The sequence below is a fragment of the Saccopteryx leptura genome, chromosome 2 (assembly GCF_036850995.1).
Source record: "Saccopteryx leptura isolate mSacLep1 chromosome 2, mSacLep1_pri_phased_curated, whole genome shotgun sequence".
NCBI classification, from domain to species: Eukaryota; Metazoa; Chordata; class Mammalia; order Chiroptera; family Emballonuridae; genus Saccopteryx; species Saccopteryx leptura.
Genome location: NC_089504.1, coordinates 251,931,771 through 251,949,323, shown reverse-complemented (window position 1 = coordinate 251,949,323; position 17,553 = coordinate 251,931,771). Strand labels below are relative to the sequence as shown.

The following is a 17,553-nucleotide window of genomic DNA, read 5'->3' as shown; positions in this document are numbered from 1 at the left end:
CTGAGCCAGTGACCTTGGGCTTAAGGCAGCAACCCTGGGAGTCATGTCTGTGACCCCACTCTCAATACGGGGACCCCATGCTCAAGCTGGATGAGCCTGTGCTCCAGCCAGTAACCTTGGGGTTTTGAACCTGGGTCCTCAGCACCCCAGGCCAACACTCTCTCCATTGCACCACTGCCTGGTCAGGCTACAGTGACTTCTTGAGTGGCAGCTGTGTGTGTGTTGGGGGGGTGCATTGTGAATGGGAAAGTTGGATACCCACCTTATGATCAAACTGCTTCCCAACCATGCCTCAGTTTCCCTGTGGTTGCCTGGACCAGGTTGGGGGGGGTGAATCCGTGGGAAGGAAAAGAGCTCCCCTGAAACCATGCGATAGCATCCAACGTGTGATAATTATAATTATAACACAGGATGCTCCCCTCCCATTTCCCCCAGCTCTACCCACCCCTGCCATAGTGGATCTCAAAGCAGCATCAGGGTGGGGCTGCTCCCCAGCCCTAACCCTAACTTTAACCTTAACCTGAGTCCTGAGGAGGGGAAGGGGCTCACCAAAGTGGAGGTGGAGAGAAACTGGGGAGTTCTGGCATCCAGTCTGGCCCTTATGGTCTGCGAAGAAGAGGTCACTACCATGGTCCTTGTTGAGAGCTGGGATCTAGAGCCAGAGAGGGGTTGTGGTCCAGGGGCAGGGTTATAGTCCGGGGCACAGCCCAGGTTCCATGTTGACACCCCTTCATTGACGAATTTGTGCCTTCGGGGAAAATGTGCTTCATCCCATTACGTGCTGTGGACTGTCCCAGCATGGACAACTGAGACAAGACTAAAAGAAGCCTGACGTTGAAGGAGTCCGCAGACTACAGCTCTTGTCCCGTCCCTCAGTTCACACACCTGCTGTCCCTGGCACAACAGGCTTCAGTGCTACTGGAATTGAAGCTTACAGTTTCCTGAGGAGATAAGATGTACACGGCTGTAATAAAGGGCTGAGCAGGGACTGAGGAGGAACAGGAGGAGACAGTTTAAATCAGGATTGTCCAGACATATAGTCTTGTCCCATATCATGATAAATGGGTAAAATCACTATGGAGATGGGGGCAGGGACCCCTGGCAGGTAACAAGGTGTGAAGCTGAGAGAGGGCCCTGCTTGGGGGGCCGGGAATCTGAGGCTAATACTTGGTCAGTTCTTTGGCATCTCATACAGATGGGTGACGTCAGTGGGTTACTTGAGCTTCTTCTTAGGGGTCTTTGAACTAGCTCCCTGCCTCAGTGACAGAGGTGTCTGAGCAAATCGTTAGAGGCCCTCCAGCAAGCTCCTCCCCTCTCTGGGCCTTTTATCTTCTGAGGGAGGAAGTGTGGGGCCAGTACTGTCCTTAGTTCTGCCTTTCCCTGATTCTGGGGCTCCAACGCTGAGCCCTCCAGGAGACTGGGGGGACTTGTGAAGGAAGCGCGGCTGGCAGGGTGTGGGATGCTTCGGTTCCTTTCCACCCACAGGGCCTTGCCCTGTTCCTCCTGGCCTGGCACCTCCCTCCTTGAGCCACCTGGGGCTTCTCCTGCCCACCCTGCCTGGCCTGCCCTTGCGCCTTGCCTCTCTTCACAGCCCTTTCCACACACCGCCTGGTGCCGTGGAGAGCGGATGATGGGATCCCACCCCTCAGGTCCTTCCCTCCCTCCCCAGAGCCCATTAGCTAGCCCAGGCCGTGGGGGCGGTGGCTGTGCGTCTCTGTGCCAGGCCCCGCCCCCAGAGACGCACCTGTTCTGACCTGCTCAGCAGGTTCCCAGGTTTCTGCCGTGGTTGTTGGCCGGCGTGGGAAGCAGCTCTGGGGTAGTCAGAGCTCCCAATCACGGCTTCTTGAGGGTAGCTGCCGCTGGGTGGGTAGAACGGGGCTGGGTCCCCTAGTGGGAGCCCCAGTGAGACAGGCAAGTCCTTCAGTGCCTGAGGACTCCGAGACTTCCTCCTGCCTTAAGGGTCGGTGCCCTCTCCAGCTCTAGAGCTGGCTCCCAGGGAGAACTCAGTGGAACTTCATAAACACTGGGCAGCTCTGCGTTTGGACCAAGGCCCCTGTCCCTGGGAGCCAACATGTGGGGGCCTGAGGCCTGTCTGCTGCTGCTGCTGCTCCTGGCATCTCTCACAGGTAGGCCTTCCTGAGCCTTCAGGACCCTTGCTTCTGAGCACAAGTTGGTTCCCCCTCCTGTGAGTCTGGACTGAGGACCAAATCCCTCCCACCTTGCTGCCGGTCTGCCCCCAGGAGAGTCAGTCCTTCTTCCCTTCTGCATCCCCTCTTGCCCCGGGCAGGGTCACCATGTCTGGGATCCCTGAGTCTGCTGCCAAAGTCTTGCAGAGGTTGGAGCTGCCAATAGGAGAAGAGATGAGATGACCACTTTAGGGGGGCAGGGAAGTGAGCTGGAGGGGACCCTTCCACCCGGGGTCTCTGGGAGGAGCCCTCACCTCCCTGCTGGGCTCGGAACTGCTGACTGGCTCTGAGGCTGACTCAGGGCTGAGCTGGTTTCTGCAGTCACTGAGGTGTGGGAAGCCTGATGCCCAGAGAGTGGACAAGGTGTTTCTTTCTCTTTCTTTCTTCATGATGTCCTAGAGTCTCAGGACCAGGTACCTGTTGGGGGACGATGGCCCCTGTCTTTCCCTGGACACATTATTAGATGCCAGGGTGGTAATGAGGTGATTCTTCAGATGAATTGGGGTCTCGGGTAAGGTGCCTTCTAGCTAGCTGTGGTTTCCTTTTGCTCATCTCGCCCCCCATTTTCTCAGATGCCTTGTATTACTGTTGTCTCGTGTATATGAAGCAGGTATACAGTACATAACAGGAATTTCTCATCCAGATGGGGAGAGCGTGCATGTGCGTGTGCGTGTGCGTGCACAGAGACCACAGAGGGATTGCATGGGCTGTGTGCAGGGCAATGAGTAGCTGAGACATCTTCCCCTTTGGAACATGGGACCTGCCTGCATAGGACAGTTTGCTCTTGGTTGCAGGAGCAGTGATGTCCCCACCTCATCCCCAAGCTAAAACTGTCAGGACAGGGAGGCCTGGATGTGTGGACGGTGGGGCTGCTGTCCTTTGGTCTTAAAAAAGAAGGGTCATTGGGCCTAGCCTGTGGTGGTGCAGTGGATAGAGCGTCAACCTGCAGTGGATAGTGCTGAGGTCGCCAGTTCCAAACCCTGGGCTTGTCCCGTCAAAGCACATACAACAATGAACAACTAAAGTGAAGCAACTGTAAGTTGGTACTTCTCACTCCCTTGCTGCCTCCTCTCTCTCTCTAAAAAAAAAAAAAATCAACAAATTCTTTTAAAAAACTAAAAAGAGGAAGGATTGTTGGCCCAGCCTTCAATCACAGGGCAGCGAGCACCTGCCCCTGCTGTCACCCTGTCCCCACATCTTAATTCCCGCCTTCCAGACGACCCTTCTCACTTGCTTAGGCCAGAGGTGGGGCTGGGCTGTCAGGGCCAGGGGACTTGGCAGCCACTCTCCTGCAGGATCTACCCACACCTCAAGATGGAGTCATCCTGTCTCAGCACTTGGATGGGATCAAAGAGCTCGCAACTCCAACTCCCAGACTGGACAGGTGAGGGACAGAGAAGCAGAGGCCAGGAAGACCCGCAAGTGCCACTAGTGTTAGAAGCACACCAAGAGTTAGTGTTAGTCTTCTGCCAGTGAGTTCATTAAATACAGACATCCAAGTGCTGCAGTCGTGAACAAGACTCGGTCTCTGTTGATGTCTTTCTCCGTGACATCAGATCTGTTCTGTCTAAGAGAAGCCCAGGGTAGGAGAGGGGAGGTTCCTTCTAGTCAGATCATCACCCTAACCTTGCCCAATGTCTGACAGGGACTGTGGACAGGGAGGCAGCCCGGCCTCAGGTTGGTCTTGGAGGCTGGTGCCCAGTGAACCACCAGCCTGCAGCTGCTACTGTCCTCTGAACAGGGCTGGAGGGTGCTCTGAGGGCTGGGATGCAGACCCAGGATCCCAGCTGTAGAATCAGCTGGGTCCACCCCCACGGCCACCCCCATTCCTGCCTCTCTGTGTTCAGGAATCTTCTTGCGGCTCCCAGGAAGCTAGAGTGTTTCTTGTCTCTGAAAAAGCCTTGGACTGAGAGAAGCCAGAAGGCTTGGGTTCTGACCCCATTTCTGCTATTAATTTGTTAGGTGACCTTGGGCAACTCAGAAACTAGATCTCAGTAGACCAAGAGCTGGGACCAGATGGTCTCTGCAGCTTTCCAGGTCTGAGCAGCTATGGCCGTGTACATGTCCAGCCCCAACTGAAGGGAGTAAGTACTAGGTACTGGGAGACAGTCAGTCTGGCTGTGGCGATAAAAGGGAGAAAGGTCCTGGCTGCATCTCTGAGTGGGGACCAAGGCTAGCTTTACCTTGGACACTGCCCCCTCTCCCCAGCACAGTAGTGGCCCCCAACTGCAGGGCCAAGAGCACTCCAGCCCCAGGGCCTGCCCCACCCACAGGGAGAGGAGCAGCTTGGGAGGCGCCTGCACCACAGCTCTTTGTTTCTCATTAATGGGATGAGTTTCCGGGTGAGGTCCCCTCCCTTCTCCCTCCTCCAACTCCTGCCTTAGGCCTGAGGGGCCCAAGGCTGCAGACACCCCTCCTGTAGGGTCCTCTCCCTAGCTTTTTTGCCTGATAGGACCCAACAGGGTCCGAGGGTGATGGGTTCTCTGAATTCCGAGGTCTGTCCTCTGAGGGTGGGGATCAGCTTTTTGTCTGAGGTTAGCTTCCAAGAAAGGGAGGGGCCCATTTCTGCTTTTCTACTCCTGTTTACGGGAGGTGGGGGCACTCCTATAGGACCTACCCAAACCCAGGGAGGCCAGAAAAGGAGGCTGCTCCCCGCCCACACACACAGTGTGGGGAATCAGGAGCCCCGGGGAAGCCCTGTGGCCCCAGTGACCTCAGTCCTACCCTGGAGTTTCAGAAAGCTGTGCTAAGGGGACTCCAGCCCCAGAGGTGGCAGTGAGGAGCTGACAGCAGAGTACTCCACCCCAGCCTCTAACCTTTAGCCTTTAGAGTCAGACCAACCGCAGCCTTGGGATCCTGGGGTCCCCCAGGCAAAGTGGAGGAGGGGCAAGCCTCATGAGGAGAGAGAATGCCTGAGTTTCTGGCCTCTACAATGTTCTCTTTCTGAACAGGGTCTAGGCAGAGAGGAGGGGTGGGACGGTGGGAGGTGAGTCCAGAGGGGAGGAGAGGAGCCCAGGGTAGATCTGGGAACAGAACAGAAAATGAGGAGGTGAAGTTCAGAACTGGGGGCCAGCCGCCCCTGGAGGAGGGCTGTGAAGGTAGGTTCGCTTTCTTTGGGACAGGAGCCAATGGCCCAGCCTCTCCCATAGCTCTCTGCTCCCCCCTGCCCCAACTTCCAACTTGCCTTTAAAATTGGTGTGTGCTGACATCTGAGTTGAGGCTGTGATTTGGGGTGGAGCAGAGCTGGCCACACTTGGGGAGGGTGGCTGGCAGGATTTGGGGGTGGGTGGCTAGAATCTCAGGAGTTTGGGAGAAGCTGAATTCTAGGTCTCCCACCCACAGTGTGGCTGTTGTGGTGACTCAGCCAGGCTCAGACTGGCTCCGGGGGGTTTAGGGGACTTATCCGTGCTGGGAGCCGTGTCTGGGCCAGAGCAGGGCTGCCTTTAGGCCTGCCCTGCTCATTGTTCTCATCCCCCTCTGCTATCGGTGTGGGCCCCCCCAGACACTAATCGGTGGGTGGGCTCTTTGCCCAGGTTGAGAAGCTCTCCCTAAGCTGGGGGGCTTAGGACAATGGGGGGTAAGTGAGGGAGGTAGATAAAGCCAGAGGGAGAATCTCCTGGCTTTCTGAGTTCTTCAGCACTCCAAGGCCAAGGTTGTGCAGGAGGGGAAGAAAAAAGGCTTGTTCATGTCACCTGTCCTAAGTGGGGGCTTCAGAGCTCTCTTCTCAGGACCTGTCACACCTGGCTCACCTGTACCTTCTCTCTCTCTCTGGTGGAGACTGGGCTGTGTGGTGAGGGGAGGCAAGGGTTAACAGAGGAGCTGCGACCCTGGATGGCTTGGACCCCTCCCCCAGCCCTAGGTAGAATCCCCCTCCCACCACACCCACAGCAGACAGCCCTTGCTGGGGCCTGGAGCCAGAGCTGCTTTCTCTGGAGGGGGCAGCAGCACAGGCATTCCCAGGGAGAGACCAGAGGTGCTGGGATGGGGTTAGGGGATTGGCTAGGGGGTGAGAAGTGTGAGTCCCAGCAGGACCTGAGAGTAAGGGTAGAGAGAGCTCTTGTTCTGTTCTGTTGCGGAGCCCTTAATGACAACTTCCCATCACCTGGAGGCACAGTGACTTCATCTCTAGGCCCCTGTACCTCAGATGACTCTGCCCTCCCCCCTAGGATGAGGTGGGACAGCAGCTTGTGTGACACTCCAGACGGACACAGAGCCACACACCACTGACTATGGGCAGATGAGGCAGGGAGACACGGAGAAGCCAAGGGAAGCCTACACCCAAATATTTACTGTGCGCACAGAGTCGTGGGACAGGAGTGTGAGCTGCTCGGGGAATGTTCACATACACCACTCTGTAGCATTTCTCTCTGAATGCAGACAAGCACACACACTCTACTGAAGGTAACATGAACACTAAATGTGCCTCACACTCCTCTTCATGTAAGGAGACAGCCCCACATATGTGTGAACCAGCAATGACAGATAACAGGCCCTCGCCCAAAACTGCAGATCCAGACACACACGACTCCCACTTCCTGCTTCCTCCTCACAGACCCCCACATGTATGCGCAGGGACACTGATGGAGAAAGGCCCCTCAGAACGAAGAGCCTCCTTCCCCAGAGACACTGTCTGTGGCTGCCGGCCTCCGTTCCCCACCCAAGATCACAGGCCAGGCCTCACACACAAAGGAACCCAAGCTCAGAGTGGGCAGCAGCTGGCCAGCCCCCAGCAGGGAATGGAGGACTCGTCTGGGAGCAGGCAGGCAGCAGGGAGGCCTGGCCAGGGTGGGAGAGGCTGTGGAAGGGATCCTGTCTGGCCAGTTGGGCCTGTTCTCTCCCTTGCGCAAGGTGGTGGCTGGTGGTGGCTGTGGCTGGCAGACCGTCTGAATCACCAAGGCTCTTGACCAGCGTCCTGGGCTCCCAGGAGAAGGGTTGGGAGGGTCAGAGGGAGTAGTGCCAGTCAACAGAGTCGACCAGCCTCAGCAAACAATTCGCAGCAGAAGGGTCATGGGCTTGGCCTGGCCTGGCCACTACATGCCCGCACAGTGACCTCACCTGCAGGCAGGCAGTGTGTCTCCCTTGCTTTGGTGACATCATCATGCTGACGCCAGGCAGGCACTGGGTGGGGGAGCAGGGGAGGAGGCAGTCCTGGCTGCTCTGGACTGGGAGTCTGGGCTCCGGTTCCGTCTGAGCACTCTGGTTCCGTCTGAGCACAAGCTCTGTTCTCCTTTCAGAGGGTGTGTGTGTGTGTGTGTGTCTAGGAGGTGTTGCCCCAAGCTGATATGCTCTCACCAAATGCTGGATTTAGGACAATAGAGGACTGTGGGAGAAACCCAGGAGGGACTATCCTGTTTTGTGGGGTTCTCATTGTGTAAACCTTGGGCTTGTCAGTCGGGAGTGTGGGTCTTGGACTCACAGGTAGGGATGCGAGGATTGGACTCAGACATGTGCTGGCTACTTGATGCCTCTTGTGGGTAGTTAGTCGGGGAACAGATGGCTGGCAAGTGTAAGGATGTGAACGAAAAATATGCCTCTAATATTATTGTTCCAGAAATAGTGTTTAGAAGGGTGTCCACTGAAGCAGGGCTTGGATCCCATGGCCTGCACAGACAGCAGTATTGGAAGCAAAGACATGCCAGGAAGCCCCTACCTGAAGCCCAGCTTCAGGCTCTCCTTGGCAGCCCTGCTCCCCCCATTGTGAAAGGATGTGCCTGGGAGGGAAGTGCAGGTGGTTAGCTGGACTCCCAGGCTGGGCTGGGTGGGACCAGCATCAACTCAGGCAGCTCAGGGCCCTGGTATCTGGCTCTGCAGGTCTGTCCCGTCCCTAACAGCATCCTCCCTCCTCTTCCCACTCCCCCCCACCTGGTGTGAACAGGGCTGCAGGACCCCCTCCCTCTGCCCCAGGCTTTGCCTCACTGAAACCCTCTGATCCACTGTAGTGGGGCTCCTCTATCTCCCCCTCATGCCTGTTTTCTCCACCTCCTTCTTTCTCCCTTTGCGGTGAACTGAGCTAACCAGTCTGTCCTGCCTGCACCCCAAGGTTGGCAAGATCACCTTGCCCACCCCTCCCTGCCCAGCCAGGCCAAAGGCTGCTCTTTCTTCTTGCTCTTGTATCTCATTCACTCATTCATTCATTCATTCATCTAGTAAACATTGATTGAGAACCAATCATGTGCCAGGATTACAGACCACATACTCTCAAAGGAAGCACTGGCTCAGAAACCCTGTTTCCATGTGTGATGTGATGAGGAGCTCAGTCTGGTGGGAGAGGCAGATGCAATCCGTGGATAAGGTGCTGGGACCAGGTAGACGCAGACTGCAGAGGAGGGCACCAGAGGTGCCGTCTGAGGTGGGGCTTGGGAGGGAGGACTCCAGGAGGAAGTCCAAGCGGGTGAGTAGGATCCAGCAGACAGGGAGGGGGCATCCAGGCAAGGGCCATGTGAGTGGGTGCTGCATAGCAAGTTTGTGGAGTGTCTTTGAGTCTTTCTCTCATCTCTCTCTGCTCAGTGACCTGAGTTGCCCCCTGCCAAATTTCTCCCAGGTACGGTACCCTCCTCCTTGCCAGCAGTCTCGTGTAGGACTGCAGCTACAAGCTCCTAGGTTCAGTCTCCCCTTTCCTGTCAGAGGGCACAGCACCCCTGCCTCCTGCATTCATGACTCCCATTTCCTCTTGACCAAATCTGAACCCCTTTGCCTGGTGTGGAAGGTCCAGGGACTTGGCTCTAACCATGGGCTCCACTCCCGCTCCTGCCTGAGTTGTCCTTTTTCCTCTCTGCTTCCTGAACCAGCTGACCTCTTTCAGCACCTCTGGGTTTGCCCTCCTGGTCCCTCATCACACCTGGCCTACAGCACAGCACTGGCACTGAGTCAGAAATCATTGGTCCTGGCTGGATAGAGCATCGTCTGAATATGCAGAGGTTGCTGGTTTGATCCCCATCAGGGCACATACAGGAACAGCTTAATGTTTCTGTTGCTGTCTCTTTCCCTCCTTTCCTCTCTCTCTAAAGTTAAAAAAGAAAGAAAGAAACCATCCCACATGGGCCCTGTGTCTGTCTCCACAGGTACTGACCTCACGTGTCATGGTGTCATGAGGGCAGGAAGTGGATCCCTCTTTGCAGATAAGGTTGCAGGATGGAACCTGAGTTTACATTGCTGAGGCACAGACTCGCCTCCCGTCACGGGTCCCATGTCCTGGTCCTCTGACTGGTTCACTGTGCTGGCCTGTCGTCCTCACGTTCTCCGTCACTGTGTGTCTGCGTGTCTGCTCTGACCTCATCTCTCTGAACCTCTGACCCTGTGGCCTTTCTGTCTTCAGTGACTTGCTCATTCCTGGCTCCGAGCTTTAGTTCGCGCCCTCCCTCCCACACAGAATTCCTGTCTCTCTCTGGGAATTCAGGCCCCTCATCTTCAAGTCACGAAAAGAATGTTCTGAAGGGCCTCCTGGGGTGGACTCTTCCCACACACCAAGTGCTCTGGACCCTAGCCCAGGCTCCTGGCCACAGGTCCTGAAAGCTTCCTCCCTGGTGGGACAGGCGGGTCCAGGCTCCCCTGAGAGGACCTGGGCTCCCTGAGGGCACAGGGTGGGTCTCAGGGCCACAGCCGCCCACCCGGCTGGTTTCTCAGGGATACAGCCCTGGGCCCGGCTAAGGCGTGACTCTTCCACAACTCCTCTGCCTGCCCTGAGGCAAGCCACTTCCTCCCTGGGTCTCAGTGTCCTCCTGTGTTAAATGGTGGTGATAGCGCCCACCTCTTGGGAGTGTTCTGTGGACGAAGTGAGGTAATTGTCTGAACGTGCTTTGCAAGCGCAAGCATAGAGCTCCCTTTGCTGACACTGTCACTAGAGTGTCCCGCCCCGCAGCGCCCTAGTCCTGGCTGCTTCTGTCTGCCCCTGCAGGCCGGTGCCCGGCGGGCGAGCTGGAGACGGAGGACCTGGTGACTGTGGTGCTGGGTCAGGATGCAAGGCTGCCCTGCTTCTACCGAGGGGACCCCGGCGAGCAGGTGGCGCAGGTGGCCTGGGCGCGCGTGGACGCGGGAGAAGGAGCCCAGAAGCTGGCGCTGCTGCACTCCCAGTACGGGCTGCACGTGAGCCCGGCCTACGAGGGCCGCGTGGTGCAGCCACCGCCCCCGCGGAGCCCCCTGGACGGCGCGGTGCTGCTGCGGAACGCAGTGCAGGCGGACGAGGGCGAGTACGAGTGTCGCGTCAGCACCTTCCCTGCCGGCAGCTTCCAGGCACAGCTGCGGCTCCGCGTGCTGGGTAAGCGGGCAGGTGCAGAGGCTCAGAGCCGCCCCACAGCGGAGGGCAGAGCCGAGGGCTGCGTGCAGGGGTGGGTGGGGCAAAGGCAGACGGGAATAAGAGGTGGGGGCCCATGCAGGTGGAGAAGCGTCACTCAGCCCACCCCCCACGAGCAATCCAGACATTCCCTCCAAGTGACCTCAGTTCCCTGATGCCACTGGGTCAGCCTCAGGAAAGAACCATTTATTATAAGTGTCCCCCCTCCCCGAAATCTTTGTCTTGGTTTCTTTCCCTTTGGGGTGACGTGGCCCAGCTAGTTCTCTCTTACCTGTGCACTCTGCTCTCTACTTCCTGAACCAGCCAGCACTCCTCCCCTGGTGTGCCCACCGTGGTCCCTCACCTGGAATGCCTTTCCCTGTCCTCCCTCCAACCCCCCATTCCTACCCAGCATGCATGAGGCCCTCCCACATGACCTGGCCCACAGTGACTATCCAGCAGCCACATTACAAAGAGCTGAGGACCTTCCTCCTGCCCCACCCAACTCTCTTCTCCAAGCTGACAGTTCCAACAAAGACACTCACTCAAAGCCAGCCTCCCTCGAGACCTGGGCTCCTTGTGTGCCTAGATGTATCCACGCAGGCCCAGGTACGACAAGGAGGCCATGCGTGACCTGTGGGGCTAATATCTTTCTTGGTCTGGACCTTCTGTGAATGTGGTTGGAGACTACAATCACCCTTCAAATTACGACTTTGCACTGTGGGCACTGTGCTCAATGGAAGCCCCAGGCCTCTGGTCGAGTTCCATTCTGTGTGTGGGCTGTTAACATTATGAAGATAAAAAGGCCTTGCCTGAGGAGGTGGTGACGCAGTGAATAGAGCATCCACCTAGGACGCTGAGGACCCAGGTTCAAAACCTTGAGGTTGCTGGCTTGTGTACAGGCTCATCCAGCTTGAGTGCAGGGTTGCTGGCTTGAGCAAGGTGTCATTGGCTTGGCTGGAGCCCTGGTCAAGGCATGTATGACAAGCAATCAATGGGCAGCTAAGGTGCTGCAACCATGAGTTGATGCTTCTTATCTCTTTTCCTTCCTGTCTGTCTGTCCCTGAAAAAAACAACCTTAGAAAAAAGTTATTGTCTCCCTTTATCCACCAACCTTGTGGAAAAACATGAATTAAGCTTCAGCACCTAATAGTTGATGATCTGGGATAAATCATTTAAACTCCCTGAGCTCAATTTCTTCACCTATAAAACAGCGATAATAATATCTATCTACCTTAATGGCTTGTTGACAGCATTAAATGAGATAATGTTTGTAAAGTGTTTAGCATAATGCTTGGCATGTAGGAAGTGCTTAATTAATAAGTGGTGCCTATTATTATTATTATATACTTGTTATCTGGTTAACTTTTTAATTAGTTCATTGTTTTCATTAAAAAATGACCATACTCATTGTATAAAATACAAACAATAGGCAAAAGTACAAAGTCAGAGGAAATTCTGCCACTCATCTGGTGTCTGTTTTGGTGAAATAAGAGAAGAAAAAGGGCCTGGGACTTGGCTCTAGTACAGAACCTCGCTGGGGTGGGGCAGGGCCCCTGACAGGCTGTGCAGACTGTGACCCCTCCTTCTGTCCGCAGTTCCTCCCCTGCCCTCACTGAATCCTGGCCCCGCACTGGAGGAGGGCCAGGGCCTGACACTGGCTGCCTCCTGCACAGCAGAGGGCAGCCCAGCCCCCAACGTAACCTGGGACACAGAGGTCAAGGGTACAACTTCCAGCCGCTCCTTCAAGCACTCCCGCTCAGCAGCGGTAACTTCAGAGTTCCACCTGGTGCCCAGTCGCAGCATGAATGGGCAGCCACTCACCTGCGTAGTGTCCCACCCGGGCCTGATCCAGGACCAGAGGATCACCCACATCCTCCACGTGGCCTGTGAGTACCCGGGCGGGCCAGCGGGGGCCCTGAGCACCAGTCAGAAAGGCCAAAGACCTGGACGGAGCCCTCCCCAGATGACCTTAGGCTTCTCTGCTTTTTACAAAGGCGATTGTTGAGACTGGTTTTTGAGAGAATCCCATGTAAACTAGGAATTGATAGCACGTGTTAAAACATCCAGGCTAGGATGTGGAGACAGACTTGGGACAAGCCCGAGTTCCACTGTTTCCCTGTCTTGCTGGGCCTCATTTTCTTCCCCAGCAGAAGTACAATGATACCAACTTTCAGGGTTCCGATGGGATGGGGAACCAAGAGGGCAAAGCGTCTTGCACGGTGCTCAGTGCAGGGAAGGTACGCAGAGAAAGGCTTGTGCTTTCCCGCATTAGATTTGAGCCTCTGGTGGGAGAGGGCTGTTTTCTCTCCTACTAACCCAGCGTTTGGCACAAAACACATGTTTATTAAGGAAATGAATGAAGTAGGAGGATTGTTTAGCTTTTCAGGAATCAGAGAGCATTTACTGTGTACCAGTTCTGCTGGGCATCACGGGGGTGGGCGGGGCACTTGGAAAGAGTGACATGTGGGTATGCTGAGGCACTTAGGGGCTCCTTGCCCCTGTTGACCACTGGACTCTCTGAACTCAGAGAGAGGAGGGAGCCGTGTGGCAAGGTACCACCAGGAAGGTGCAGCCGGGCTGGGTTGGCACTGAGGAGCAGAAGGAGAGGGCAGGAGAAGCTCCTCCAGGCAGCAGGGGCCTGGGCGGGGTGGGGTGGGGGTCTTCTAGGAACAGCAAGATCGAAACCATCATTCCCACTGTTTCTCCTCCCACCTTTCATCCCAGTCCTTGCTGAGGCCTCTGTGAGGGGCCTTGAAGACCAAAAGCTGTGGCAGGTCGGTAGGGAAGGCGCTGTGCTCAAGTGCCTGAGTGAAGGACAGCCCCCTCCCTCCTACAACTGGACGCGGTAAGGGCCTGGCCTGGGGAGGGCCGTGCTTGGGACCAGGCCCCTTCCCTCTAAGACCGGCATGTACTCATTATGGTCTGGGACAACATATTCTGAGCCCCGGATAAATTGGAGCACATGTTCAGGCTGACACAAGAACACTTGTGGTCACCAAATGCACTGGGAATCTTGGTTCCATGGTCATTGTCGGGAATAAGTTAATAAAGATGTTGGTTCTTTTTCTACCTGTTAAATGATGAAGTATAATCCAGTGCTTAAATGTTAATACTTCAGGCCTGACCTGTGGTGGCGCAGTGGATAAAGCGTCGACCTGGAAATGCTGAGGTTGCCGGTTCGAAACCCTGGGCTTGCCTGGTCAAGGCACATATGGGAGTTGATGCTTCCAGCTCCTCCCCCTTCTCTCTCTCTGTCTCTCCTCTCTGTCTCTCCCTCTTCTCTCTAAAATGAAAAAAAAAAAAATGTTAATACTTCATATATTCACATGAGTTCCCAAAACAGATGAGATGAGACAACACAGCAGATTGTCACTGCTGTTAAACAGACATCTGTCACCCCTGCCATGGTGCCAGCACCAGGAAGCACCCACCACCTCTGCCAGCTCCCTTAAGGAGGGCTTGGCATTTTCCCAGGGTCTGCTGTCCCGGGACTCTGGGAGGGTCAGGTGCAAATGCGTGTGAGTCCGTGACAGGCATGTGGCTTGTGCCTGGGGCTCTGCTCCTGTGTTCTGTGAGCAGCACTGTGGGTGTGGGGACACCAGTCACTTTTTCCAAGGATGCCTGAGCCCAGACAGGAATGAAGTGTCTGGACTTTATGCCATGTGTGCCGTGATGCCCGTGGGAGCATGTGGGCTGGCACACGCATGTGTGGGGGGTGCCCGAGTCAGGCTGGGCAGCATCGAGAAGGGGGCCTCTGCCTAGACCTGCCCAGGGGAGGGAGGGGCACCGTGGGAACAGCCTGTGGCTTTGGGTGACGACATGGGGGAGGGAGGTGGAGCACGGTCTGGGCATGTCCGGCGGTGGCAGCCTTAGCCTGCCCAGCAAGTACCCATCAGCTTCCCTGTCCCCCAGGTTGGACGGGCCTCTGCCGAGTGGAGTACGCGTGGAAGGGGACACCCTGGGCTTTCCCCCGCTGACCGCTGAGCACAGTGGCATCTACGTCTGTCACGTCAGCAATGAGCTATCTTCAAGGGATTCAAGGGTCACAGTGGAGGTCATTGGTAAGCACTGAAGCAGAGACAGGGCCTGGGCTAAGGGTCGGGGAGGCCACAGAAGCAGGACAGAGTAACTTGGAGGGGGCAGGACTGTGTGGACTTTGCAGATGTGTTTTGTGAGGATAGTGTGGAGGGGCGTGTCAGGGACCTGGGCACCCGCCTCAGGCCGCACCTTCCTCCAGCAGACCCAGAGGAGACTTCGGGGAAGCCGGTGGACCTGGTGTCAGCCTCAGTGGTGGTGGTGGGTGTGATCGCCGCGTTCCTTCTCTGCCTTCTGGTGGTGGTGGTGCTGCTGATGTCACGATACCATCGGCGAAAGGCCCAGCAGATGACCCAGAAGTAGTGAGTACTGGCCACTCCTGGGTGGGGAGAGCTAAGCTGGGGACAAAGAGGAAGCAGTGGGCAGCAGGTGGGCCAAGACCAAGAAGCGAGAAGAGATGGAGTGGTGGGCATCTAGGGGCTCTTGGCTCAGTGGTGGGCAGGTGGGGAGGAGTGGGAACCCTGGACCCCAGCTGGAAGGAGGGAGCCATGTGCCTGTGTGAGGTTCGAACCCACACGCCCCGCGTCACCATGTACACACTTGCATGCGCACACGCACTCTGCAGCACACCACCACCCGCAGCCACTCAGTCCCACTTGTGGGGGCCCTATCTCGCAGAGGCTCAGCCAGGCTGAGCTCGCTATGGAGGGCCACCACTCCCCTCCGCTCCTGACAAGGTGTCTTTCCCAGCGAGGAGGAGCTGACCCTGACCAGGGAGAACTCCATTCGGAGGCTGCATTCCCACCACGCAGACCCCAGGAGCCAGGTGTGTGCCCTTCTGCTGACCAGGAGCACAGCCCTCCATGGGTCTGGCTATTGACTCACAGCTGAGGCTGGGCTGGGGCACCATTGGGGGCATGGCTGCTTTGGGTCTCCTGGGCTCCTCGGGAAGCCACTGTCAGCACTGATCCCAGGGTGGGTTTGGGGGGGTGGACATGAGGAAATTTGCGTCCAGGAGAGAATGGAAATGAGGGTTCGTGGGAAGGTGGTCAGGGAGGAGGCTGGTGGAGGACAGAGGTGGAAAGGCCGCCTGTCCTGACCCCTCCCCCATGTCCGGGCCCTGCAGCCGGAGGAGAGTGTAGGGCTGAGAGCCGAGGGCCACCCTGATAGTCTCAAGGACAACAGTAGCTGCTCTGTGATGGTGAGGCCCCCGGCCCCACCGGTACCCCCACTGCTCTGCTCAGGCCCCTGTCCTGTTCCCAACGTGGTCAGTGGCCCCTTTCCTGTCCCTGTCTCCTCAGCCTGGCTCAGGCTGCCTGGCCCTGCACCCTGCTTTGCCTTTGCCTCCATCTCTGTCCCCACACCTGGTGCTCCTTCCCAGCTCTTTCTCTGATCCCCTGTGTCTCTGAGACAGCCATGACCCCAGACCCCCGCTTGTGCCTAACCTCCAACCCCCTTGCCCCACCGGCCCCCTGGGTCTGGCTGCCTTGGTTCCTGATGTGCCGTCCGCCCTTGGTCTCCAGAGTGAAGAGCCGGAGGGCCGCAGTTACTCCACGCTGACCACAGTGAGGGAGATCGAGACGCAGACCGAGCTGCTGTCTCCGGGCTCCGAGCATGCGGAGGAGGCAGGGGATGGTGACGAAGGCATCAAACAGGCCATGAACCACTTTGTGCAGGAGAACGGGACGCTGCGGGCCAAGCCCACGGGCAATGGCATCTACATCAACGGGCGGGGGCACCTGGTCTGACCCAAGCCCACCTCCCCCAAGGCCAGCTCCCTCTGCTGACACGGGGGCTGTCAGCTCATCTCGGGGGAGGGCCCCTGAACACCCCTGACTGCTTGACCTTTCCCTCCAGCCCTTGTGTTGGACGTGGGAGGGCTCCACTGGTTGAGTCCCTGCCTGTGTACATGTGCGTGTGTGTGCGTATGCATGTGTGTGTGTGTGAGGGTGACTGCGTGTGCGGAGTGCTGTCTGCCAGAGTCCAGGCTGCTGCTGCAGTGCCCAGATTCGGGCAGATGTGCGGGGCGTGTTGTGTGGCTGTGACCTCCACCTGCAGACGCAGGTGGTGTTGTTAGACCCCGGAGCAGTATTAATGATGCAGAGGTTGGAGGCAAGAGGTGGAGACTGTGGGCCATTTCCAGGTGTGCAGGCACAGCTGGAGCTGGAATCTGGCCTCCTAAGTGGGGGAGCCGGGCTCCACCCCTGGGGGCCATGGGGCCAGTGTGCAGCCACCTCCTGGGGCCGGCAGCAGTTCAGCTGTCACAGAAGCCCTCTGCCCTCTGGTAGCCTCGGGGCTGGCTGCATGTACATGTTTTCTTTAAGGACTACACTGCGATGAAGCCTTTAATAAGAGAAAAGACTTTAAACAAACTTCTGATTTCTATGAATGTTTTATATCACTGCTTAAAGTGAGGCCAGTCTGCAGGGCTCAGCACAGCTCAGCCCTTCCCCAGGAACTCACTTCCTGTGGTTCTGAAATGTGCTCCTTCTGAGGCATCTTAACCCAGGTGGCCTCTGGGGGGTGGTCCAGGAGCCAGTGAGGTCTGAGGGTGTGAGCCGGGGTTGTGGCTGCGGTGGGCAGGGTTGGCCCCCGGCTCTTGTTCTCTTAGTTGTATCCACAGTTCTTTGTGGTCCCCTGGGGGGGTTGTTGGGACTTGGTGACAAGGTTCCTGGTTTGGTTGTTGTCGGGGAGAGAGGGTTGGAGGGGGGGCTCCAGGAATTCAAATGAGCTGCTAGGGGAAGACTGTCTCCTTCCGCAGGGGTCTTGGGGCGCCACCTCGGGCTTTTCTGGTAGTTTCTGTGGGTGGAGGCTGTGGTTAAATAAGGCCTGTTTCTGCTGGGTCCATCCAGACACGCTCTGCCAGGACACTGAGATTCAGTGCCCAGACCCTGCTTGGCTGGGACTGTTCTGGGTTTCTGGACCAAAGGGGAGATTCCCAGGCAGCCTGGGTCTCTAGGTTTGGCATCCTGGTATGTACATTCTGTGTAAATATGTGCATATTTGTACATAAAACAATATTCTGTTTTTAAATAAACAGACAACACCTGTACCATCTGA

At 56.8% G+C, this 17,553-nt stretch overlaps 1 protein-coding gene across 3 annotated transcripts; it reads left to right on the top strand.

Moving 5' to 3' along the window:
• The first annotated feature begins 1,763 nt into the window (after nucleotides 1-1,763).
• Nucleotides 1,764-17,553, top strand: NECTIN4 (nectin cell adhesion molecule 4). 3 transcript variants are annotated; one of them, XM_066371295.1, is made up of 9 exons: nucleotides 1,764-2,126; nucleotides 10,081-10,440; nucleotides 12,054-12,344; nucleotides 13,183-13,303; nucleotides 14,371-14,519; nucleotides 14,699-14,855; nucleotides 15,244-15,319; nucleotides 15,620-15,694; nucleotides 16,017-17,553. In XM_066371295.1, the coding sequence occupies exons 1-9, from the start codon at nucleotides 2,072-2,074 to the stop codon at nucleotides 16,239-16,241; spliced, it is 1,509 nt and encodes a 502-aa protein (XP_066227392.1). In that variant the 5' UTR covers nucleotides 1,764-2,071; the 3' UTR covers nucleotides 16,242-17,553. The 3 variants fall into 3 exon arrangements, with proteins under 3 accessions (XP_066227392.1, XP_066227391.1, XP_066227393.1); XM_066371294.1 differs by having other exon boundaries at nucleotides 14,696-14,855; XM_066371296.1 differs by lacking the exon at nucleotides 15,620-15,694 and having other exon boundaries at nucleotides 14,696-14,855.